The sequence below is a fragment of the Vanessa atalanta genome, chromosome 15 (genome assembly GCF_905147765.1).
Source record: "Vanessa atalanta chromosome 15, ilVanAtal1.2, whole genome shotgun sequence".
In the NCBI taxonomy this organism is placed as follows: Eukaryota; Metazoa; Arthropoda; class Insecta; order Lepidoptera; family Nymphalidae; genus Vanessa; species Vanessa atalanta.
In genome coordinates this window covers 4,246,627-4,273,753 of record NC_061885.1, presented here as the reverse complement: position 1 = coordinate 4,273,753, position 27,127 = coordinate 4,246,627, and the positions used below count along the sequence as shown (strand labels likewise).

At 31.2% G+C, this 27,127-nt stretch overlaps 1 protein-coding gene across 5 annotated transcripts in view; it reads left to right on the top strand.

The window, feature by feature from the left end:
• LOC125069217 (rab11 family-interacting protein 4B) overlaps positions 1 to 27,127 on the top strand; it is a 77,400-nt gene that overhangs the window by 27,483 nt on the left and 22,790 nt on the right. Inside the window, exons 1-8 of one of the 5 annotated variants that reach the window (XM_047678627.1) lie at positions 233 to 442; positions 3,105 to 3,334; positions 5,670 to 5,767; positions 6,681 to 6,805; positions 8,728 to 8,811; positions 10,101 to 10,145; positions 19,501 to 19,539; positions 20,222 to 20,339. In XM_047678627.1, coding sequence (XP_047534583.1) covers positions 3,187 to 3,334; positions 5,670 to 5,767; positions 6,681 to 6,805; positions 8,728 to 8,811; positions 10,101 to 10,145; positions 19,501 to 19,539; positions 20,222 to 20,339 — 657 coding nt within the window. In that variant the 5' untranslated portion in view covers positions 233 to 442; positions 3,105 to 3,186. Of the gene's footprint in view, positions 1 to 232; positions 443 to 3,104; positions 3,335 to 5,669; positions 5,768 to 6,680; positions 6,806 to 8,727; positions 8,812 to 10,100; positions 10,146 to 19,500; positions 19,540 to 20,221; positions 20,340 to 27,127 lie in introns of those variants that run through there. The other 4 variants (XM_047678625.1, XM_047678624.1, XM_047678626.1 and 1 more) reach the window with 4 other exon arrangements.

Genomic DNA, 27,127 nt, shown 5'->3' with positions numbered 1-27,127 from the left:
AATATACTTTTAATTAATTTATGTTGAAAATTGTAAGTAACATATCTATGTAATTGTAACCTGTTACTGTTTATTTGTAAAAGGTAACAAGAAGTTTTTTCTGAGTGCATTTTATCGATAATACCGTGTTATTAGCTGTTGCATAAGAACGGAGCGATGCAGGGCAGTCAACGCTGGCCGTTAGTCGTCGACGCTGGTCAATAAGATATTTAAAAAAAAAAGCGAAAATTACTTGATGATATAAATAATTATTTATTTGTTTTTCTAAAATGTGTGTGTTTCCTATATAGTCATCGTTGATGTCAGTGAATTAAAATAAGTAGAAAGGTACTTTACACCAAAGTACGTGGACAGAAAGAAAGTTTGTGAATAGTTTTATCGAAACTTGAATATACAAATACGTGCATACCAGTGTACTTAACCAGGAATGTCGTGTGTAAACGTTGTACCTTTATAAAATATATGAAGTGAAAGTACACTATTACTTTATTCTAAATGTTCAAAAGATTAATCTACAAATCTATTACAATACATAAAGCTCTAATCTTCCGCCGCGTGCTAATCTTAAACTATTCGGAATTAAATAAAATGATTATTATAGTGTTAGTGTAAGATCCTAGAAAAATCGTAAACAACATACCCTAAAAAGTATTTTAAATATTATACACAAATGAATTTACATTAATTAGAAAAATCACGTGTTTTACGACATCTCAATTGGACCGAAAATTATTATAAAACCGTTAAAAATCACATAAAAATATTACTTTGTAATATTAATAAATTATATTATAACATAGTTAAATTTTTCCGTATCACATGTATAGAACTATTATAAATAATCTGACTATACATTCCTTTATACATTTTGTGTAATTAAATAATAAAATTTAAAATCATTTATATGTCTCTTTTTGGTGCTCAAGTTAATACGACTTGGTCATAACACACGCAATGCTTAATAACTTATTAGTTTATTTACTTAGAATGTTTCAATATATAAGGACGTGCGGCTTAACAAATCAGTTGCGCGGAAATCATTAAATACGTCCGCCACGATATTTTATGTTCCTGACTGATAAAAGTAATTATTACCTATACCTGTAACATACATACACATGTGTATATAACATAAGATGGTAATGGTTAGAGAATGGTGAAAAATGTCACCGTTGAGTTTCTTTAACTTAATTTATTTGAGTGTACTTTTAACTTAGAACTATTAGTAATGGTAGCGTAGTAACTTTTAGCACAAGATCAACCAAACAGTCGTTATTGTCTCAACAAATACGATGCGATCAATAAACGATACCGTATAACATAAATACGTTTATAAATGCTGTTTATTATAATTGACTATAAATAGTTTTTAATTTATCAACTTAGCCTCAAAATATTTTTTGTTCATCACAACTATCAATACACAAATTAATAAAACATAACAATGTTATGCTTCCCTTGTCAATTGTAATAATAGCTAGATATATAGGTTAAATGATTTTCAATAAGAAACGAGAACAACTAGCAATAAATATTTAAATATGTACTTGTGTGTAGAACACGCACACAAGAATCAATAATAATATGCTGAAATCCGATACTAAAATAAAAAAAAAAATCAATATTCAAATAAACACTTTTGAATCCACATATTACAAGATAAAATTAAATATTTAACTAAATTCTATTCGGAAAATTCTAACGACAAAAACCGACAATTACTTAGTAGTTCAAACGATTTTGTCAGTCCGGCGTATAAGGCAACGTCACTGATTCAAGGTCACATACGACCATCGTTGGCAAGGATTTGTATTAGTTCGTCTGTGCAATATAAATTATTTCAAAATCTGAGTTAGTTAGCTAACGGTACAGGATCTCTTGTTCCCATAGTGGTTCCATTGAAATATTCTGAATTGATTATTTTTCGAATGCACCTAATTAGTACCAATATGTATGGGCAATGGTGATCACATACTTATAAATAAATATTTCTATCTCTTACTCATATGTGGAATTAAAAAAGATAGCAAGTAATTTAGACCAAATAAGTTTAGACGTTAGACGTAGACAAATCAGCTCTAATAATACCGTAGTGGCGTCTTTGTCCAATCAAGCAAAGTGGGGCGACGATGCAATGTGATATTTCTTAAGATACCTGTGCAGAGAGCGTGAAGCCAACGCTCTGTAATGTGTGAAAACAGACTGTCAAACAATTACAATTATTTTATTTTAATGCAATTTTTCAAACGAAAGTGTGATCATGACTTTCGATGCTGTTTAAAATGCTCTTAACCTCCATAAAAACTACTTAATTATAAAATGTACCTCAATATAATCGGAAACAGTTATAATAAAATAACACCAAACAATATTGCATAACATAACTAAATTCTCAGAAATAAAACTAAGACAGTTTATGTTTTCATTCACATACTGTTTATAAAATAACTATGAATAGAAAATAATTCTAGTGTAGAATGTTACTTGAATGAATCCCATGCTCGAATTAAAACAACTAACAAGCTCCAAAAACATTGTTTATTTCTCGCGTCGTCGTCAAAAACTTCTCTCGTTTATTACCTTTAATAAATTCTCGATCGATATTGTTTCGCAAATATCGAAGCCGACATTTGTCTAAAGTAATAAAAAACAGTGAAAATGCATTGATTATATTCGCGACGGCAGTACCAGTCGCACAGTTTACCGTGAGACCTGATAACATACTTCCTTATCAGATTCTCTGAGTTAAATTTACAATAAACCAAACTGATATGAGATACTATGACTTATGAAACAAGTCATATTCATTTCAGTTAATATAGTTAAAAAACGAATAAAATAAGTTTTACAAATATAAAGTACAAAACATAATTGAACATCATAAAAATATACTTAATTACAGTGATAAAACATCGTCCAAATTAATTACTAAATCAAACAAACAATAATTACCAATAAAACATGTAACGTTACATGTGAATATAACATTACAAGGAAATAGTTCTTTTCAAAACTAATCTTTCATTTGTCGGAAATTATAAACAAATAACGGTATTTAATATATTGTATTATCAATAGCTCCAAAACATTGTGCGAAATTTCAGCTTAATCAGATGTGTGGAATTGGTTTAAAATGAGAGGTTGCAAAATCAGTAACAATACGAATGCACTGTGACAATATCCTCAATGTTGACTTATATGTCGGAGTTTGTGATTGTGCTAAAAAGTGACGCGCTTGATGCTTCTCGCCTGTTAGAAACGTGGTGGCGTGCACTGTTGGTGCTCGCGCGACTGTTCCTTTACTGCTGCCGGATCTTCAACAAAGTGCTTTATGGTACGCATCTTTAATAACAGTATTGTACGTCCTATTAACTTGTACACGTCTCTTATTATGAAATGTTTAATGTTATTGGTAACGCCATATTTGTTTTCATTTGTTTTTTGTTGTCTGTCAGTCTGTTTGGGCAAAGATCTGAAATTATCTACTATTTAATATTTTAAATGAATAAGTGGATTTAGAAACGATTATTTTATTAATTAGATCTCATAGACTCGGTGAGGTGAGTCACGAGGACAACTACCAGACCGAAAAATATCTACGAGCCGAATAGATAGGAGGAATTACACCACCGACATATAAGGCTTCTCTGCAATGTTATTGTGACTTTATTTATTATTTCTACGTCATAGTAACATATGGAAAAAATAAACCAAACTGTCAAAGTATAAAATGAAAATAAGTGCTCTCTGAGAGAGATTCTTCGTGATTTTGTCGCAATAATAATTAAGTTGTTTTATTAAATAACTCACACAGATCGTTTTCACATCTTTAAAGAACAAATCCAAAATGTTCCAACGGAAAGGACACTCAAAGTCAAAGTCAAAGGCAAAAATCTTTATTCAATATAGAAGTGTTTACACTTACTTATAGATAGTCAAAAATCTACACCCGGTTCGGAATTTAGCACCTCGGACCTGAGAAGAACCGGCGAAAGAAACTCAGCGGGATATTTTTTTTTTTTTCTAAACCAAAGATTGCAGACTTAAATGTACATATAATATTTATATAATATAATTATACGACAAGCAACATTTGTTCACAGTCGTACATACACGGTCCACAACAGTAATTCATATAAACTGTCAAACTAATAGAGTGTATTCCACAGAAATATAATCAGGCAGGGCCAATCACTTTTACATGAGTAATTCATAACAAGCGTGCGAGAATTGTCTTCTAATTGCCGTTATAAAGACGTGTGCAAGACTCTGCGTCCAATAAATCTTGATGGTAACCGTTATATGTAATGACTGTAATTATTTATTATATAATTATTATATGGGAAACATTATCTGGTTGTAAAATACTTGCAGGAATGCTGCGCTGATTTCTCTCAGCTTCTGTAGACTTCTCTAATAAGCAAGTGTAATTAATTTGTGAGAAGTGACTGACGTGTGAATGTAATCAAATATTGGCAGTAGTTTTATTTATTTTTGATGTACGAGTTTCAAATGCCTTGATATAAACTTTATACTAATATCATGCTGCCACATATTTTTAGTTGGTACCTCAAACAGTATACTATGTTTTTTCTACATAATCGACTTTTACCATACATGTCTTTGGAATTCGTTCAGCTGTAGTGTTTAATTTGACAATCAATAAATGAGTGTAATGCTTCTATATTGAATAAAGGAATTTGATTTGATTTGACTTGTGCGAATGTAACGAATAACAAACAGCGAAACTTACACTAGCATTTATTATATTTATAACAAAAAAAAAAAAATATCTTTAAACTAATTTGGCATTTTGTATGAAATAGATAGTTGGACGAGCAAATAGGTCACAATGGGAAGGTAGGTGGGCACCAATACGCTGCCAACCTTTGGAACTTAGATGTTATGTCACTCGTATCTGATCTGTAGTAGTAGTATCTACTGGTTCTCTTACCCTCCAAACCGGAACAGAACAATACTTAGTATTGTTGTTTGCCGGTAGAATATGTGATGAGCGGATAGTACCTATGCAGAGAATCGCAATTCAACGGGAATTCCTGTCACTATTCTTGCCACCATTCCACGCGTTCATAGTTTATACAGTGGCTAATTTTAATGAATTTGATGACTATAAATAATTCCTAAGTTACCAATTCTAACCAAGCCTTAAAAAAGAAATTAATATTGTATTATAATCAAATCCGTAAAAACTAATAGTATAAGTATCTTGTCAAAAGTAAACGTTATTGCTACTTGAAGGAAAAATGTGTGCGATTAAAAGTAAAAAGATTGCTTATCAGATATAATTATTTAAATCAGTTCAACACTGATAAAAATACGCAATTGTTTGTTAAAACATATGATAAATGTAAGAAATATTAAAATAGAATCGAATATTCTTAGTATCTTGAGTTGAGCAAAATAAAGCAATGTAAATGAGCGAAAATATTGTGTTCGAAACATTTAAGTTTATGAAATTTCATACACACAACAATAAACTGATTTAGCGGTCTTCATAATCATTCGCTTGGGGTCGAGCCGTATTTCGTAACACAACACCAAAAAGGTATACTTACAGCTGTCACCAACAATTTACTGGTTTGCCGCCATCAATAATTACTTATTGGTCTTACAATATTTTTTATCAAAAAATTATGTCGTAATTTCAGAATCCACGGTGCCTGAGGCGGTCATGATGGCGCCTAGCGTGTTTCAGAGGACCAAGTCACCAAGATCCTCACCAGGAAACATGCCTAGAAAATTACAGGTAACTCTTAATTATACTTATCTTTACATACATATATAATTCTTCCGGACGTGTGTCACTGATCTGCTAAAAATGTGTGTCTTTGATATAGTGAGGATGATTTGATATTAGATTAGACCCGGTAGGAGGCGCTACAATCGGGATTCAGATTCTATTTTTATGAATTGATTTAGTATTGAATAAATTTTTATTTACCAGTGCGTACCGCTAGTTATTACCTAAAATAGGGTATAAATATGTATGATGATAATGTAAAAATAAACAAAAATAATCGTAAATAAATAAGTATTCATTATTGTACAGCTCAAGAACTTTTCATAAAAACTGTAATCAAGCAAACAATTTTCTAATTAAGTTCATGACCGTGAAATGAAGTTCAATAATGTTTAAATATAATGAAATAAACTACTTATATAGTGTAATTTTATATTGTAACTTTTATCATTGTGATTTATTTATAAAATATACTTTTTTTTTAGAATATTAATCGTATTTCCTTTATTAAAAAAGTAGGAAAACCTCGTAACTAAAATATATAGATACGAATCGAAGATCGCGAATTCACATCCAGTCAAGCACGATTAAGTTTTAATGAGTTTAATTAGTGTTTATAATAAATCTCGTGCTCGGAAGTAAAAGTAAACGTCGTAAGGAAACTTGCAATCATGGAATTAAATTCTTAGATGTAATACACTAACCATTTTTAAGATGGGAGAGAATACATTTGTCCGCTATTGGACATCTACGCACTGGTGTTACTTGTTTGGCAAACTGTTTGGCTTAGAGTTATTTTGTTCAATAAATAATATAATAAGTAGTAGTGTCAGTACTTTAGCTTTAGTTCTCGTATTGGAAAATAGTAATTTAATGATGTTATCTCATAATAAAATACCCTTTTTTATTTATTTTTCAGAACGGCACAGAATCCGGAAGTCAGTCTGTCGCCACTGCTGACTCCAGTCCCGGTAACTCCATATCCGATGCTGAGAACTTCGAGTGTTACGGGGAGGCTGATGGAGACACTCCAGCGGCAAACACGTAAATTATATAATTACATAAATAGAATGTTAAAAACGTTTTTAACTGATTTACACATAATTAAATTTAATTATAACCTTTTTCGCGTTATATTCTTACATATAATATCATATGTATTTGAATGAAAACCATTGGATAACTTACAGACATACTTTAAATTGAAGAAATAAATATTTTTTGAAATGAAACAAAACTCATACGAATCCGATCCGTGCTATGTGAATAAGTTGTTTAATAATGCGAGCTTTTAATGAAATTCATTTATAAATATACATTTATAATAATAGAGGTGCGCTATTTTATAGCGCTATATAGTCGATTTCAATACCAAGAGGACTACAGATAAATAAACAACTTTGGCCTTGAATTAACAGAACACAATTGGTTGACATCTAAATAATCTGTGGTATTCATTGTGAATTCGTAAAAAAAAGTTTTTATCGGATCTTTGGAAGAAAAATAAAGGTTTATATTAATGGTCAAGTGTTAAAGTAGTTATTATAAATAAAAATTTATTAATCAAGAACTGTTTGTAGCGCATATATATCAGAGCAATTAACAAACCGCAAGGACTAAACGAAGGTTTGTTTATCTTTACTCCTCCTGCCATTGAAATGTACTATACAATGTACAGGTACTCGTGACTAAAGCCAAATATCTACAGATACATATGCGACTAAAATACTTTAACGTTGGAAACATTTGATGTATACATTATTAAAAAAGTTATAGTATGATTCGTCTCCTATCGAAAAAAAAATTGACTTTGAAAATTTACCAAAACTTTATACTAAATACTTAGTTCATAAAAATAAGGACATGATGCGTACTGAATGTTAATAATATCATTAACTTGCATCATTCCAAGTACAAAACTACTGACAAATTATGTCTTTACAAAAATAAAAAATACTAACGGCCAACGCCCTCATAAACACGGTCCGAGCGTTTTACATGCTTGTAAACACAAGTCTTCCCTCAACCTGTATTAATAATAATAGTTTTAGACAAGAAGACTTGTATCGTAAGTCGAAACAAAGAAGATCACTGGAGAATGAAATCTCGGATATCATATGAATTTCAAATCTTACTATGTCTTTTTTTAAACTATAAACATATTAAAAAACGATATCACTTGGCACATGAATAAAAAAAGGTTGTCTTTGAGGTTGACAAAATCAAATCAATCCCATTAAATTGTTTAATAGAATTATTATAAAACAATTATTTGATGGAACGCGCGGAATATTATAGAGAAGCAACTAAAGCGGATGTATTCGCCATTTTGCTTCACTATTAATTTTCCGAGCGCCCCATCTGCCTTTTGTCCAATCTACTTTGTATATTCTGATTATAGAAAGATCAATAAATTATATTTATTATTAAATTTATAACTAAGCGTTTGATGAGTGGACGTTTGTGAATAAATCGTATATATCTCATTCACTATAACTGGGAAATTATTCTTCTCAAGATTGATTATGTTGAAAAGTTACAAATATTAATTCACGAAATGCAACCTAATGCGATTTTTATGTAAACGGAATAGACGATAATATATAATGAATAATTTCCAAATTGATTCTTTCTTTATTATAATGTATTTTGAGGCGATAATAATATCGATTCTTTAGTCGACTTTACCAATACATTAGAAACTTTTATACGATGAAATTAGAACACAACTAGATATTATATTATTCGAATAGTGTATTCAGACTTTCACGAAAACCTCTATCTGATCTACAACGACCGTATACGTACGAGTATAAAAAAAATGTTGTATACGACGAAATTAAAACACAAACAATTAAAAAATACACAAAAATAAATATATATTCGTATATCTCGTTGAATAATTTTACACTGTACTTCGTGGTAAATCAAGTACTGCTACTAATAATATATTTACTTGTCAACAGATTAGAAAATGGCTCCAGGAGTCCAGGCAATCATTTAAATCGACATTCCTGGACGAGAACCAGTCTTAGGCGGACACCACCCAGGTATATAAATAATTATGTACATAACGAGCGGTGCTACCGTCATCTTTGTGCCTGTTCTTAAAGAGTTACTAATAATGCTGTTCTCAACGTCATTCTAGCGTAGGGTAAAGCTTGAATTTGTTATTACTACATTAGCCCAAGTCAGGATCGAATCTGTGACTTTCACCTGGGTGCCCGTTTAACGTTCAGCTGTTTTGTTTAATTTTATTTAATATTACCATTGGAGTATTTTTTTCTGATTTTCCATGAAATATTTAATTTTATTACTATTTTGTTTCTTGTAGCTTATTAACGTTTTTAACGTTATTAAGGTAGTTTTAAATATAATTCATTAACAAAGTCTGAAATTGGTACCCTTTCGATTGATTGGTACTTTTGACATATCTTCGTATCTCTTAACCCTAACTACACTGTATTTATATTTTTTAATGAATTCATTTTTTAATGCGATGCGGGTAACATTCATTTACTTAGATGCTTTCTCTTAGAGAATTTCACCGGTATAATTTTGTTAGTCGACATATTTATTTCCATATACAAAATTATTTTAAAATATTCAATATTATTTATAAAAATAGTAAATTTTTATCATTTGAATAACGACAAAATCAAGATATGATTGAATATTATATTATATATATTATCAAAACTATAATACTTGTATTTACCTATTGTTAATATAATATTTAAATGTGTTTAAGAGTCTATCAATCGATTATTATAATAATAGTTTAATAATGGGTAGTAGAACATAGTTTATATTTATTTTTAACATTAAGCTAGTTTTTTTAATTACCGGCTATCTGCTTTGTTAATTATACGAGGAAATCCTAAGTAAAGGCAATTATATGCTCTCACAAGAATTATTACTATATAGAAATGAGACTGAGAATATCCAGCGTTGCAGTAAATATTGTTTAAAATGTGTGAAGAAGATCTACTGCATTACCAGTAGAAGGCTATTTGTCTCTTTCTAGTATTCCGGTTATGTCACTGTGTTAGAAGGTGTCTCTTTCTAGTATTCTGATCATATTGCTGTGTCTAGGCACTGTTTGTAAATGCAATGAAACAATAATTTAAAAATACATTCGATACTTTTGAACATGACTATATTCCTTCCTAAAGTGTGGTCACCTTTGTATCTGAGACATAAAATTGCCTCTACAATAGTAATTTTTGTAATAGTTACTTTTTATAGTTAGAACTTGCCTTGTTTGTTTAGTTTTGTGTTTATTACTGCTCTATTCGTTTTGTTCGCTTATCATTTTTTTTTGTGTTATCTTTCGTAGCCACCAAGAAAACCTGCCGCATCGACGATGGGGATCCATGCGACAGTAAGCTTGTTTTTTTTTTGCATGCAACTTCTTTGTAGCTCGGGTTATTTTATTTATTACATATAAATTAACATTTAAAATTAATTAATATTTTTTTATATTATAAGGTGGTGTATTTAAAACTGTAACCTTAAACTTTTATCAGTTATTTTTGGGTACTTACCTTAGCTTAGCTATACCTTTATGAGATATTAAAAAATATATATTGTCACTCATATACTCAATCTATATATATTATTGAACGGTAATGACGTTCTCAAAATTTCAAATTTAGACTATAAAAATAATAAAGCGTAATAAATATTTATCAGATTCTAATTGCACTTATATAATGGTATGGCGGTTCACTCCTCCACTGTATTTTGTCGACATTAACAAACAGACGTGCGTAATAATTTAGTAAATAAAATTAGTTCGAGTGTTCGACCTTTGCTCTGTAGGCCGGTGAATTGTGGATCGCAATCATGATCACTGCCTAGATTATCAATGAGTCACATCACGAACTTCGGATTCGGACTTCGCGTCCATTCATTAATGTGATTCATAAGCGTATATGAATAATCTATATAAAGTTGTACATAAAAATAATAAAATTATACGTTACTAATTTTCTTTTTACTAAGAAGAAAGGTCGTCTTATTATTAGTATTCAATCAATGTCATTAAACAACGGCGGTTCTCTATCCTTTCCGTTCCTTACCACCAGTAGTTCTCGATCTGTAGTCCGCAGAAGAATTAAAGTCGTTGTAAACTGTGGAAAAAGTGAATTAATTTGTGAAAAAAGAAATCTTTTTCTCATCACACCCTTCGATAGTCAGCACAAAAAAAAAATTGCAAGTTAAAGGATATTTCGTTAGTATTCCAAGCAACATATTGAGTTAATTTTGAGCGGAGCCTTGTTAACTAAATAATCAATCATACGTCATGATTCAATTGATAACTTGATACCACATACTAATGAACGCTTGTGTCTTCAAGCAGAACGTTATAAAAAAGTCTATTATATCCGTTTTAAGCCCATGTTCACGCGATCCGCTAATAAGTTTTTGCGTATATCGTACGACTAGCTAGACAATAGTGACTCGGTGATGGCGCATGTTTTTAATTAAACGAACACAACACATATTTCGTACATTGCGCTTACACGTGCAAATTTAATTAATGTCTTAGTCAATGTATTTGCTATTTAAAATGTGTACTACGTAAAACGACTTAGTTACCTTATAAAAGTTGTTCGTGATAGAGCAGAAACAAGGTACGTTGCTAGACCAGTTACAATCGTGTTTAAAATTCCGCCTTTAAAAACGGAACCCTTACAAAATCCTATTATTAATAATAATTAATCATTACATACTATAAAACAAAGTCGCTTACCGCTGTCTGTCCCTGTGTATGCTTAGATCTCTAAAATTACACAACGGATTTTGATGCAGTTTTTTTAATAGACACATTGATTTAAAAGAAAGGTTTATATATATAATACATGTACAATATAGTTGAGAAACACTGATAATTTTAGAATTAATTTTAATATACTACAGTATTGTACAACTTAAAAAGGTCTCCAAAAAAGTAATCAATTGTATATGTCTATCTCTTGGGGATAACTCACAATAACCATTTACTTTTTACGAAAAATAATGGCTTATTTACGAAATACTTTTAAGCAATACAGCATCCTTACCCAATTTAAAACCTTAAATACATTGTGCATTAATATAGATTAATACGGCCCTTTACATCACGTAATTTAAAATGGATATTTTCGAAAATATTGCAGATTTAAAATGCAAAGACAGCTGTTTGTACTGTCTAATGACAAAAAAGCTGTGAACATTGTATATAAAGTCATTATGTAGTATATTTAATACCAGCATTTCACCCATGCGAAGCCACGGCGGGTCGCTAGTTTGAAATAAAAATATTATAAATACTATTCTGCCTATATTCGGCATACCGAATATTTTGTTAGACTTCAGACAGGAGGAGCGACGACGACGACACCCGGCACAAATAGTGCGTGATACTTGTAACAAATTACCTGTTCAGCAGTGCTATTCTGTAAGATCTCACTCGTGGAATGTTGAAAACTGACCTTTTCGTTTAGTTTTAAACTCATCTTAAGTTGCAAACGTAATTAATTGGAAAAATTCCATACATTATAAAATATATTATATTAACTAAAAGTATTGTAATGGTAGGATATTTAAAAATATAAAATAATGTAATCTATACTTTTGATTGTCCCATAAAGTGAGGTGTTCGATTCAGTACTTAAATGGACGATGTCTATACGCGCAAACTAAATATACGTGTACGCATATTCGTAAAATTAAAAACGAGACCAATATACTTAATACAGAATAACAATATCAGCTCATGTAATTTCATTAAAAATACCTAATTAAAATTTTTGCAAATTTGATTCGGTAGATTTTTTTATTAAAAAACAAAAACTACGCAGCCAGTAGAAGACGTTTTACTATAAATACGGGGCGTTAATTAGAATGTTGTTAGTGTGGTCACCGGTGCGTTGAGCTTAAATCACTATAAGACCAATTTATGTGGTAAACCAATGTTAGTATGTGTAGCATCATTAAAATATAAAAAGCTACTTCTCGTTAATAACTCTATTTATCATTTATTGTCGAAATGCAAAAAAATCTCATAAAATATAGATTAAAGCAAAAAGAGTTGTCGCGGGGCACCCTGTTGGAATACAGTTGCTTTCGCTTTTTATACATTAAGTATTAAATAACAATGAAATAAATAAATAACGTTGGAAAATATGTAAATGAGAAGAAACGAAATTGCTATTAAAAATTCCATCTAAATAAAAACAATTAAAAAAAATACAATATAAAATCGTCTACGATAGAGAGGGAAAGGTCGCCTGGAGGCTTTTTGCTTAGGTGAAGTCTTCTGCCAGTTCATACTACTGTAAACCGTGTAAAAGAAATTCCACGTACAAAATACACCAAATAAAAGTTACTTAACTTGTACACAAGTAATATGATTTTAAATCGAATAGGTTAAGCCAAATTTAAGAATTTGGTAATTTAGCTGCAATCTTATGTCCTTGTGTCTAGTGTCTCGTGTTTGCTCAACACACAACAATTTACGTTCCAACAATCGAAATAATGTTATTGTTGCATAATCGACGGTCAATTCGTAATTGCGGTTAAAGTCTCTAAAACGACTATTTCGTCTGACCCACAATACCGCTCAACTTATTTCCGTTTTTAATCACTTCCCTCCTATCTAAGAACGAATACATATTTATTTAAAACATTAAAAAACCTAGTCTTATTGTTTAGATGTATCTAACTGCTATAGTTTTGATTTTTGACCTTAGCTAAACATTTTAACTTACATACCAGATACAAACTTATACGTTAATGAGTAACACCTTGTAACTATTCTGTTACAAGTCAAGGAAAAAAATGGATGTATTTTTAGTATTTGCAAATCAAATCTTTATTCTTAATAATGTGATTATGTGGTTGTTAGTTTGTTCTTCCTTCACAAACCAATTCTATTACAAAATGATTTCTTGCATAGGCTGAAAGTAGTTGTACAGCAGCTGGGACAGAATTTCATCCGACTTATGCAGGTTATGGAATTGTTTTCATTTACAGCCTTGCAGCTTTTACAGAACTAAATTAACTATCTAAATTTCATCTGATTCGGCTCCAGGCTCGACAGATCGCAATAGAAATGAAATAACTAAGATTTATTATATATATTGTCAAATCTAATAAAGACATTTACTTGAAAATTTTTGTTTCGTATAAAAAGTATGTGAAGTGGCGGATTCACCTCAAGAAAGTAGCCGATGTTCCACCCCGATACCTTTCTGAGACGCTCTAAATAAAATACGTTTCTAATTCAATAAAAACAAAGACTATAGTCACTTAACTTAAGCGGTTAGATAACGGACTAGTGCGCTTTTAAGTGTATGACAACTGACAAGTACTCCTAGCGTATTTCAAACCATATATTTGTTGCGATACAATCATAAACAAAAGAAAACAGACAAAAAATAACAACGTCGAGATAACAATTTTTTTCTATTTTATAATTCAAACAATATTAATAATCACATTTCGTAATTAAGATTTTTTGAGCTTAATCTATTATTATTAATTTAATCCGATTATTTTATATTCTTATCATCATTATAATATTGTTATATTTTACAAAAGAGCAAACGAAAAATAATATTGATTTTATTAATACATCAAAGGAAAATAATGTCATTGATAAATTTACTTCCACCGCCCGAAATATGACAAAAAAAATTATCTAAAATGACACGCGAGACAGTTATATATACTACGTCGTTGTGCGCCGATCTAGCAATTCGCGGACATAGTCGTAACATGAACAGCCTGCGTCCATCCGCCGCGGACTGCTTAATAATTTAATAACGGCCAGTGTTTCGCAGTCAACCATTGTGGATAATTCATGCCTTGCCATGTAGCCTGCCCACCATTGCGTTTGTTGATGCCGTGATGCGTCAGTACATCGCGACCGCTCGCACATTCTGCAGTTCGCGCGTTAAACGAATTCAAAAATCGAATACCGATGATTTATTTTTTTAAAAGTGTTGTGCATTTCCGATAAAGTTGATTCTCGTGTTTTGGAATACAATTAGTGATGTGGATGATTGAAGTATTTCCCCGTGTTCTTTACCACTAAACCGGATCACAGATATAAGTTATTATCAGTAATATTTTATTTGTAAAGCTGGAGCGAAAAAATATCCACATGCATTACAGAAAGCGGCCCTACAGGTAATGTATATTATACAGGTACATATAATATGTGAATAAGAAGAACTATGTCCATGACTATAGAGGGATAATGGACAGTCTGGGTTTTGATACTAAACTCTGGGAATTATATCGTTACCTCTATCATAATTGACGACAAAACATTGTATGTATATATTTATTTGAATTTTGAGAAATAAATGCAACCTTTACACACATCATTTCAATTATAACACACAAGCAAATAGTCAGAATAATTTTTTTCTTCGCAATTGCTTATTTCTGAATATAATATGTAATATTCAAAAATATTTTATGAAAACAAGGCCCTGATACATATCTTAACTACAATTGGTTTAGCCAGTTGGATATTATTTTCGTTTTTATTTTTCATTTGACCTTATAGTTCACGCTCTATTTACAAAAAGTATGTCGAAACTTATTAAAAAATAACATTTATTTAATGAATAATAATTCTCTAGGACATTAAAGAGATAAAAAATAATTTTGAATTCAAATTATAAACGATTAGAAGTACATCTTGTATTATAATGTGTATCAGTTTATCTTATACGTACAAATATGCTTTTTTTTCGACTTTAGTTTTTATTTTTCAATCCGAGGTTCTTTTATAGTCACCGCAGGACAGCGTAACAATGCGTACGCATGGGTATTTTATAGTGTCCATTCTATTGTTCAACAAGCGAAGGCGTGTGACACGCGATGACAATGTTCTTGTATTTAACCGTAAACTCAAATTGAAAATAATTAAATACAAAACTTTTTTTTAAATAAAATATCTACGCTGTTGACCCAATGTTGGAACCAATTCTGGATGTAGAAATCAAGTCATGGTTACCATTGAAATGCATTGTGATCGGAATTAATCCAACGTGTAAAATTTTAACTCCGTAGGATAAGAGGAAATGGTCTAATTCTGCTTTCAAGGTTTGACCTAAACAAACATACATATCTTGCTTAAAGATTCATTTTACTAATTTCCTTCCGGTTTAGAAATAGAATACTTTAAGTCATAATTTGTTACATCAGAAATAATTACATACAAAAGTTAGTTCGTATGATATTTATCTTAAAACGTCCAGCTGTATGAGTTGCATTGTATGATATAACACTGAAAATATAACAAATTATACTTTCTAGCGGTCAGTCAAATTGTGTGACAAGTTGCTTGGATTTATAATTTTCTCAGTAATAGTATTTTATAATAAAACAAATAGAATGAATATCACGCACGCATCACTTTTTGATAGCAGCCAACCGTCACAGACAATTACCAAAAGAGAAAATGGTTAAGTATCAAAATTCTGTAACAACTTGATGAATAACGATACCTCACGCATTCCAAATCAGTTTAATCTCCGCGCACTAATTATTTTATTAAATTGTTATCTCTTTTATTTTAATATATAAAGCAAGTTTCAGTTTAGAAAATTATTTAAGTATTTTAAAACTATAAACCGGTTAATCGTATTTTGCTTAATGAATGTACCTCCAGAGCTGATATAAAAAAAAAGTTTTTTAATATAAGATAAATTCCATTCCTAAGTATGCTATCTCTTTCTAAAGTGTACGGTAAATAAAGGATAACAATAGTTCTATCTTTGTTTATTACAGAGATTATCTTCAATATTAACGGTAATATGTTGGTTTTTTTAAATTCTTTTTCTTCTATTTATTTCATATAATTCGTTTTTTCCTAAAACCCGATTGCATATTGATATATCTAGTGGTTTGAAGTTGAAACGAACTTAAACTTTACCAAAGTTAAATATTCAAGCTTGTGCAGATTAAACGTAATGCACTATACTAAATCACGATTTATTAGACATCCGTTATTTCCGTTCTAAAATCGTATTAAGTCATATAAAAAGTATGTTTGTATAATGTTTATGTTGTATAAACAAATCGCAAACCAAGCATATTTGTGTCGGTAAATTTATAAACAGTTTTAATAAACATCGCCTTCATTTTATAAACACATATCAAGTAATCTATAGGTGATATTTATATACTTAAATTAAATAAAAAACCATTATACAGGGTTACTGCGTAAGTAAACTTAGAACTTTTAAGAGGTTGTAGTTTCCATAATTCCTGACAGATTTGTCTATGGAACACGTCACCCTAAATCAAACCGGTTTCAAGATATTGGAGTCAGATATTTTTTTAAAGTATGCCTATCTCTTAATTATTGCCTATTTTTGTCTTTTATACATTTATATTTTTTTATTTTTCCGATTCATTTGATAGTGTTATAAGTAATAAATTTCATTACAATAATAAAACAACTTTTTTTTAATTAATAAGAAATCGTTATGAAGTTTTTATAAAATTGAAATGTAGTTGACTAGCTTTTGATAGTTTTAATAACGCACTTAAAATGTAATTGTTTTAAACACAATGAAAGTAAAATTAAGTTGAAGATTAATAGATACACATTAACCGTACAAATTAAATTGGTATATTTTTTTAATTATGTTACAAAACACAGTGGCTTCATATATTGAAGAATATATTAAAATTGCGTTTGATTTTTAAATAATTGAAATAAAAGTAAGTAAAGTACGTAACATCCTGAAAATGCCCCACTACTGGTCAAAGGCCTCGCCAATTTTTTAGGAGAAATTTTAGAGGTTGTTCCTACACGCTGCTCGAATGTGGAATGGTGAATCACTTAAATAGTGTTACTTAATTATTTATTATTAGTACTCCGTTCAAATGAAGGTTTAATTGAAAGGAAATGTGTTTAACGGTATCCCCAACTCGGCTTATACTTTCCGTGAAGGCATTGCGGTGCATCGCTTTCTTACACAATTTCATGGCGAGCGCGTACCCATGCGATTTCACCATCGCCACTTTGTATAAGTACAGATTATTCGTTGACAATGTAATAAGTAGTGGTTACGCTCGTGAATTATGTATTCATTCATATAAATGAATAACAAATAATTTGACTTTATGTTATTTCATTTTATTAATCACTAGTTGTCGCCCTTAGCTTCTCTCGCGTTTTAGGGGGTTGGTTGTCATATGTTAGGCAAAAAAGTAGACTATGTCCTTCCTTGGAGTTCAAGTGTGCTTCATACTGAGTTTCAACAAATTCGGTTCATTGGTTTGGCAGTGAAAGAGAGACAGACAGAGTGACTTTCACATTTATAATATTAGTATAGAAGTATATATTGTATTTATGGAACAAACAGCAGGAGACACAATCGATATTCGTAATGGCGATAATTATTGTTTTCAGAGTCAAAACAAATTTGCGGCTTGTGGTACATACCACAATATAATACATACGTATCCAATACTACAAATTAGGAGTGTGTAGCAGTTCTTTAAAAACTGTAAATATAACCTAATAATTAATGCAAAAGTTATACATGTTTTTACGAAAAACAAATAAGTTTTCAATTTATTCTCGAAAATTTTTCGTCGTAGAGTAAAATTATGTGTACTTTAGACAGTCCGACATATATATTATTTAAGTAAATTCTTACAAGTACTTTACTCTTTTCTTTTTAGAAGAAACAAATTGTAACTCAGTCAAAATCAAAACGTGCTTTATTCAAGTAGGATTTTACGAGTAATTTTAAATTTCTCACGGCGCCAAAGTCTATGGGCATAGGGTGCGACTAACCATCGGGAGGCTCATTTTACCATCCGCCAAACTATTCTATAAAATAAATTCAACTTGGTCCTAACAAGTTTTTTGAATTAACCATAAAATGAGAACTTTTAAATTAAAGTTTATCTCCGTTAACATACATAACACTATCAAACCAACATAGGTACATAATACTATCAAATACATAAAACTCACTGTCTCCCTTAACAGCCGAAAATTAAACACATTATAATCAAGTTACATCACCAACAATGAACAGCGAAACTAGTATCATTATGTAATTATGACTTACGTACAGATACATAAAAGTGATAATTGCTTGCGATGTACGTATGTACATGCAAAAATATTTCCTTCTTTCCCCCACGGTATGTCGGTTGCACTTTTCCACAGCTCAGAGAACAAACGTGCTAACAATTAATATAATTAATAAAAAATTAACGCGCTGGCAGGTTGTACACAATTATAAATTAAGCTTTTAAAAAATATTAGTATTTGAAAATCAAGTCATAAATTTCGAAACAGTAGTAACCTCCTTAATAGGCTGAGCCTTGGGCTCGATATAGGTAGTGGGTGGAAGTTCAATGTGCAATGCTGTTCTTAATATAATACTAAATATAACATTGTTATTCACAGATATATACAAGTATACACTATATTCAAAAATATATATATATTAAATAGACTTACACAATATTATTATAATTCCTCACAGCTTATACTAACGCTTTGAAAATATATTTTTTTAAATTGTAATTATATACTTAGGATCACGAATATGCACTAATTTGTAATATGATCTAAATGGTTACCTTTGTAATTAAATTATAAGTATATTTTCTATAAAAATATATTGTTTTTAAAGAACTTATTAACGTTTTGTACTTATAAAATAACCGTAGATTTCAATTAATAAAAAAATAATTTGTTTCAGCTCGGGGAAACGACAAATCGGCTCCAATGTTTTAGCTAGGTAAATATTTTACCTATAACTATTTCAAGTTAATAATATGTACATCACCTCTCTTAAAGGAAAGGAGAAAATTTATGAAAAAATTGTAAAAAGTTCAAGAGTTACCATTATATCTTAACTGCTGATTATTTTGCACATAATCCTTAAACTAATTTCATTGGATAAAATTGCTATTTTTGGCTCATTTGTAGGGTTAAAAAGGATAGCAAGTCTTTTATTCATATCAAATTGGATTATTGTAGAGATCATAAAAAAGAGAATACAGCTCAAAATAGTTATCTGTATCCCAAAGCGTTGATCAAAATTAAATGAGTCATCATTACAGTAAGAAATAATAACTGAATAGCACAATGCTATAGATTATGACTAAACTAAACTTTTAAGTTACTCAACATACCTATTTGGAACTTCGATTTATCCATACATAGCTTGAAGTCGTTAAGTTCCTTGACATTAAACTATACAAGGCTGGTACTTGTGGCGACATCTATTGACGTAAGTGCAAATTAAGTTGGACTGAGATTGTACAAAGTCTACTAGAATTTACCATAGATGGCGCTCTAATTAACTCACTTTCACAACAGATGTCGCTATCTGCATCAAATTGAAAACACGATTCAAACTCCTGTCCTGTTGAGGTATCCTGAATAGCTAATAGACTGAGGCATTATCATTGTTTTAGCCAATTGTACCGGTCGTCGTCCTTCAACTCGTCCGGGTGCGGGTCGGGAGGGGAGCCAGCTGACGACATGTACTCTGATGTCTCACTAGAGGAGGATGTACAAGGTCTCAACTACAAGGTAAGCAAGCAAGCCCTTATTTACTTGTTGACTTTTTAAGTCTATATTTATGAAGATCACACATAAACACAATTTAATAAACAAACAAACTTTTTTTAAACTTTACAGATGAATACCTATTAAATTTTAAAAATATCCTGTATGTATCGTATTTTTCGTCTTATGTATTTTTGTATGCTGTTAATTCTGTCATTGCCATAATTGCTCATGTGCAGTACATTAGTCCATGGGCACGGGTCATCCCAAAATGCCAAAATTGGATTTTGGCCTATTAGCCTATTTTTGATCCTCCATTAGTCACAAAGCACACCGTTTTCTTAAGGGCCCTTGCAGTGCGAAAAACTGCTTTCTACTATACATTAAGGAGTTAGGTACAGTATAGACATACTTCTATAAACATAATAATTTACGTTAATAAACGCTAAAATATTCGGATCTAAGATAAGATTATAATAATTACAAGTCCTTCATAGATTCTAGCAAAAGTAATTAAAACATTATGATAAAAAAAATAATGGCTTTTGAAGGTAATATACCTAACATTTAATATAGTTATGATTTACTACGAGGTAGAAATAATTGTGCCACATTTAGAAGACTCTTCTTGTTTACTTACCTAGTTTACGCCAACGTAAAAATGATTGAACAAATTTGTTAAATTGTAATTATTATTATAACTTGCAAATTCATGATCTGGATTATATATTTCGTTTGTACATAGGGTAGGCTTAGGATAGATAGTGCGCCCTTAGCCTGAGGCGGTTATATTAATTTGACAAGTTAGTCTTTAAATATACGCTATCTTATTTTCAAGAGAATTGAATAAATTACTCTGGCACTGTGTATGATTTTAATAAATATTTGTATATGTATCGAATTGTTTATTTTAATATGTTTGTATTTTTTATAATATAGGCAGGCCCACAGACCACCTGGCGGTGAATAGTCTACCCTGCCCATTGACATTGGTACTGTAGAAAGAGAACTATTCCTCACATAACCAATGCGTCACCAATTTTGGGAACTAAGATGTATGTCCCTTGTGCCTGTAGTTACTCTGGCTCACTCGCCTTTCAAAGCGGAGCATAACACTAATAAGTATTGCTGCTTGGAGGTAGAATATATGATGAATGGATAATACCTACCCAAACGGGCTTGCAACAAGTATGTATTGGTATAAAATATATTGGGTGCAGCCTCTAGGTTTCATGGCAAAGTGTTACTCGTTAAATTATTATTATTGTAATATATAAAACTAAACCAATCAATTTCAGTAAACACTATTCCAACAAAAAGTTAAACATTTATTCGTGGTATTTAAAACCGTACAATCGACTTGAGAGCGATAAGAAACTAGTTACCCCGAAAATGACTTAAGTCTCTCGGAAAACAGGTTACGTTCTTATCATATGTCATTGGTAAGTCATCGTTTCACCGCTGAGCGATCGGTGTTTCGTTAACTTCCTTCCGATACCCACTACTTGCGATGATTGTACGAGGCCACGCGAGGTATGCGATTGATGTTTACACTTTACACATTATACATTATAAGTCTACCAGTAGGCGTTGTTTAGTTATACAATGCAAATATATAATAATAATCTTCTTTACATAATTTAACGCCTTGAAGTATTTCTGTATTCTGATATATCTACTAAATTATTACATATAGACGATGGTCTATCTTGCTGGGTCTTTTTGGGCTTCGAATTTCAAAGTTGCAAAAAAAAAATTAAAAACAAAAAAAATGTTGTAGAGTAATTTACTAAAATATAAAATAGTAACAACACAGTATTTAACCTCCGCCTTTCTGTAGTTCATCTTGGCGCGTATCTTAGAATATTTTGTTCCGGGTACGTCATCGGCTTCCCTGGACTTCGGCCACTATGGACACGGTTCATGCAAACCATTCATACAATTCTTTAAGATGCTTGTACTTGTTTCTTTATTATTGAATCAAGTACTATAAGGCAATTATTTAAATCTCTCAAGATATTAGCATCGCGTTAAACTTAATGAAAATAAAATTCAATCTACTATAACCTACTTGTTATTTTTAAAACGCCACGAAAATCTATTTTTTTCAAACTTTTAATAGAACTAAAATTCAAGTTTATTCTGGTGTTTAATACTCAGCGCTCAAAATTAGTCACTTGGTCACTACACAGCGTCATCCTCATGACTAAGTCATTTAATTTAGTAACTAAACAAGATGTCAAGTTGATAGGGAAGGACTAAAATAATTATTCGTTAGTTTTATTTTATGCAAATTAAACATAAGTTTATCATTGAAAAAAAGTAATTATATAATTGTCATGTAGACTTTTTAAACTTAAAAAAGGCATGAGCAAAGTATTATTATTCATCATTAAATTCCAGTTACACATTTATAAATAACATTCATTATTTGTAACGAGTATAAACAAAAGATTTTTAAATATTCTTCAAAGCATATCGAATCTGCTCTGATTAGTAAGTCGATCCAAGGTCGACTTGGACTCCCGCCAAATCCGAAAATAAGTATTTTGCGAATCTTGTGAAGTGAGTGACGCCATTGGCAGTACTCGTCCCTATTAAGTGATTCTGTCCATTGACAAACCTGCTCAACATACGATACACAAGGAATATTTGTTATGGAATATGACGATTGTGATGATCTCCTGATAGTTTTCGCTCATGACTGCTGTTCTGAAGAGTAACTAACCAATCGCACATTAAATATTATAGTACACTAGTGTGTGCTGCTATTAACTCACTTTTCACAAATTCTCGAAGGTACAGACTCGATTGCATAAAGTTTAAGCGCAGAACGGGCACTGGCAGGTAAACATTGCAAGCAAAGATCGGGTTGCTATTTTAATTTATGGGCGAATAAATCCAATCATTTAATGGCTCGACTTGGAGTTTGAATCCAGGACCTCAGGATCTGCTTCCTTAAACGCTAGCAACATGAGCAACAAGGCAGTCATTTATACACTAGTAGTTACTACTGAGCTCATGTGAACTTGACCCGCTACAGTTATCATCTAAAAATAACCGTTCACGTTAGCTAGAAAAAAATATTGATTTTAAATACTTTGTACCAGTTCAACTTTATAGAGTGAAGACCACATGCCATGCGATGTTATCAAGTATAGTAATCTGATGGAAAACTGTCAATAGTGAATTTTAAATCAGGTACCAATATATTATATGACTAAACTTAGTTTACTCGGTATTACAACTTTGTCCAATCTATCTGAATAAATACCATTTATCACTTATTCTTGTGTTCCGATTTGAAGGTTGAGTGAGCCAGTATAACTATACACGAGGACTAAGTTGGCGGCATTGAATCTAAGAAATTTGTTAATATTTCTTACAGCGCCAATGCCCTTGGGCTATGGTGTGACCAGTTACCACCAGAAAGCAAATTTGCCCGTCGGCCCACCTACTTTGTAAAAAAGATACAGTCTTTTACCTACCTACCTACTTTGTAAATAAAATCAATATGTAATTTTTACTATATATACATAGAAAATAAATTATACCTACTATTTCTTCTGTTTATTAGAAGTAACACGTAAATAAACAATACATCAGTGCTCTTAAAACTAAGAGCCTGTAAATGTAGCCTGCTATTCTAGAGCTGCTGCTTTCCTTTTGTAATTTTCCCCAACTTATTAATTGATCTTCGGTAAAAGTAGGCACTGTTATCTGTATAAGGCGGGAGCATATCGTACATCGAACTCTTTTATAGTTCCTTTGGGTCACACAACGAAACGTTATTTTTCGTCTGTGCAAAATGAACGTAAGTTCTGTTGTTCTTCTATAGCGCTTCCATATATGTTTTATCGAGCACTTGTAAAATAGCCCACCTAGTTTAACTGACATTATCTGGTCATAGGTCACTCCAATTACTTCTCGCTATATCAACTTAACGACCACAGCTCCTTTCTAAACTTAGGTAACACGAGATTCTACACGTTTACTACTGTGTATTTTTTGCGAATACTAAGACCATAAATAACTGTGTCCTTTACTGTGTTATAGTAGAACAAACCAATACACAAATTATATACGAAATATATAAATTTATAATTGTAATTTTGTCACGCGGTGAGTGTGTGCGGTGATGTTATCATTCAATAACGACGGCGGTCTTTAATTAAATATTATTTGTTACATCATGTGCAATAACTATAAACGCGTGAGGTGAGCTACGAGAGTGACTAGAATATGAAATGAGTATGTAACAGGAAGTTTAAGAGTAGCACCTGTGACATAAAAGCTGCAACTAGCCGATTATCGTTTATAGGATAGAGTATGAATATTACATGTGAATGTGCTAGCTTTAATCTTATATATTAATAGCGTAAGTCGATTTTTGTCCCAGTGATTATAGGACGATAGTTGCACATAAAAAATCGGTAATGGTCTCATTTTAAAGCGCTCCATAGATGTTCAGAAAAATTAAGAAGATTCTTAATTGCAATTTACTAAATCGTTACTGGCTGGTTAGAGAATTAGCTAAAAAAACTTTTGATTAAACGCGAATTTTCGTGGAAGACCCACTAGTTTTCATTGAATAGGTACTGTAACATTTATGAGTCTACTATGATAAATTATATTTTTATTTCAAATAAAGTTGATGAATTATGACATATACCTAGAAATTGTGGAGATGTAATTGCAAGAAATGAGTAACTGAGGATATGACTAAAGATTAGGTGATAATAAAACTAAAAGCGTTGATTCACTCATCCCTCTGTCATAATTCGCTGGTGCGGATATCCGAGACCACCGTAGAAAATTTAGACGTAGAAACAACAGCTTTACCTAGCAGGCACTGGAATACACACTAACTCCAACGCTCCAAATTTTGAGCATTAGCTCGAAAATTTAAGATAAGAATATCCTAGGTAATACTAACACTAATAAATATAATCGTTTTAAACCCAAGAACTCAGGATCGGCCTTATTAGTTAGCTACTAAATAAACGAGGCATTCAATGTCACTACTGGCCTCAAATAAATGGGTTAAGGCAAATAAATGGTGATAATGTTCCGACTGAGCTCCGGTCCTTGTAGATAGCTAGAATGCTAAAAAAAATTAAAGCATATTATTATAAATTAAATTAGTAGCATAACTTTAAGGTAATAATTACTATAAATTTAAAGGATTCTTGCAACCCTCTGTGTACCACCATTTATCAGTAATTCTTTGTGCACTTATTGTTTTCCAGTTTGAAGAATAAATTTTGTTACAAGCACAAGAGACTGTTAATATGAACGAATCAAACGGATGTTTATGTCGCCCTATACGCATACATAACAGAGACATAACATCATAGTTGCCAAGGCTGATCACGCTTTGGGCACATCAGGGATTATGTTTCTCAAATTGCAATTTCTGTAGGCAATGGTGAACACTCACCAGGTGACCCATCTACTAGTCTCTCTACTTATGTCAAATAAAATAACAATAATAATAGAAATTACAGCGTTTAAAAAATGAAATACATTCTTTCTCCTTCCAAACACAAAGAAAATACAATATCTTGTCTTTTTGGATATTATTTAGACTGTTCGGATTGGAAGAAAGAAAGGAAGGTCTTCTTTTATAGTATTGCTCATCGTTGGCACCGTTTCATTACAATTTCTAATGCTCACGTTTAATCATCGTCATATTCACTTTTGGTAAAACACATGCCGACGTCAACGACCCAATAAAGTAATTACGAGCCAAATAAAGTAACATTATCCGTAATGCCTGTTCAATGACCCCAATATGAATATCAAGGAAAGGTTTTAAACAATAGATCGTGCCGGTTCATTAGATAGTTTGTAGCGCGACAGCAATGGCGGACGGAAATGGTCCTGCGCGTGCGCACCTTCCGGTCAGATGCGTGCGGCCCATATGATAAATATTCGATATGGAATAACAATCAAACACACAAGTATGATTTATAAGAGTGCGCTTGAAATACTTACTAGGTGTTGTTTTGATTTGTTTCTCCGTTCCACTTGCCAATGTCATGCTCTAGGCGCACGAAATAGATTATATCTTGGAAGGTTATTGTAAAAGCCTTAATGTGTATCTTAATAAATATGTCGTAGAACTGGCACTAGCCCTTAGACAAATCTTACATGATTACCAGAAACAATTATAATGAAGGTAAAGTTCTACTAGTTCGAGACGTAAATATACCGGAAAGAAACGGCAAGTGGAGGAAAAATTTAAGAAACGAAAAAGAAAAAAATATTACGACTTACGAGATAATTTTTTTTTTAAATATTTTTAAAATTGTAGTTAAAGTGAAAAAATTAGCTTTTGCCAGATCATCGAAGCTGTAGTATTATTAAAAAAATAAAATTCAAATGAAATTTTTAGCAGTCTAATCAGCCAACAGGCGCTCTGTATGAATTACGCACATATTTGAATATTCAGAATTTCACTTTCAATTTACGATAACCTAACATTCAATATACTACAACAATTCCACAAATTCGCAAAGGGTCATTCTGCGTGGGCGATTACTTTAGACTGCATTACAACAACTTTACAATTACACTTATTGGAGAACTAACGTAGACCCTATTGTCTTTGTAATAAAGATCAAACCGAACGCATTAAATATTTTGAAACGACTTCATAATGCAACGGACAATGGGTCTGAGAGAAACTGCACGCAACATTACCCAGATAGGCACGTATATAAATAATGCATTAGAACAAGTAGCAAACTGTATGCTTGAATTAATTTGTCATTAAGGTTAGTTACGCCTGTTCGAATAGTTATATGTAA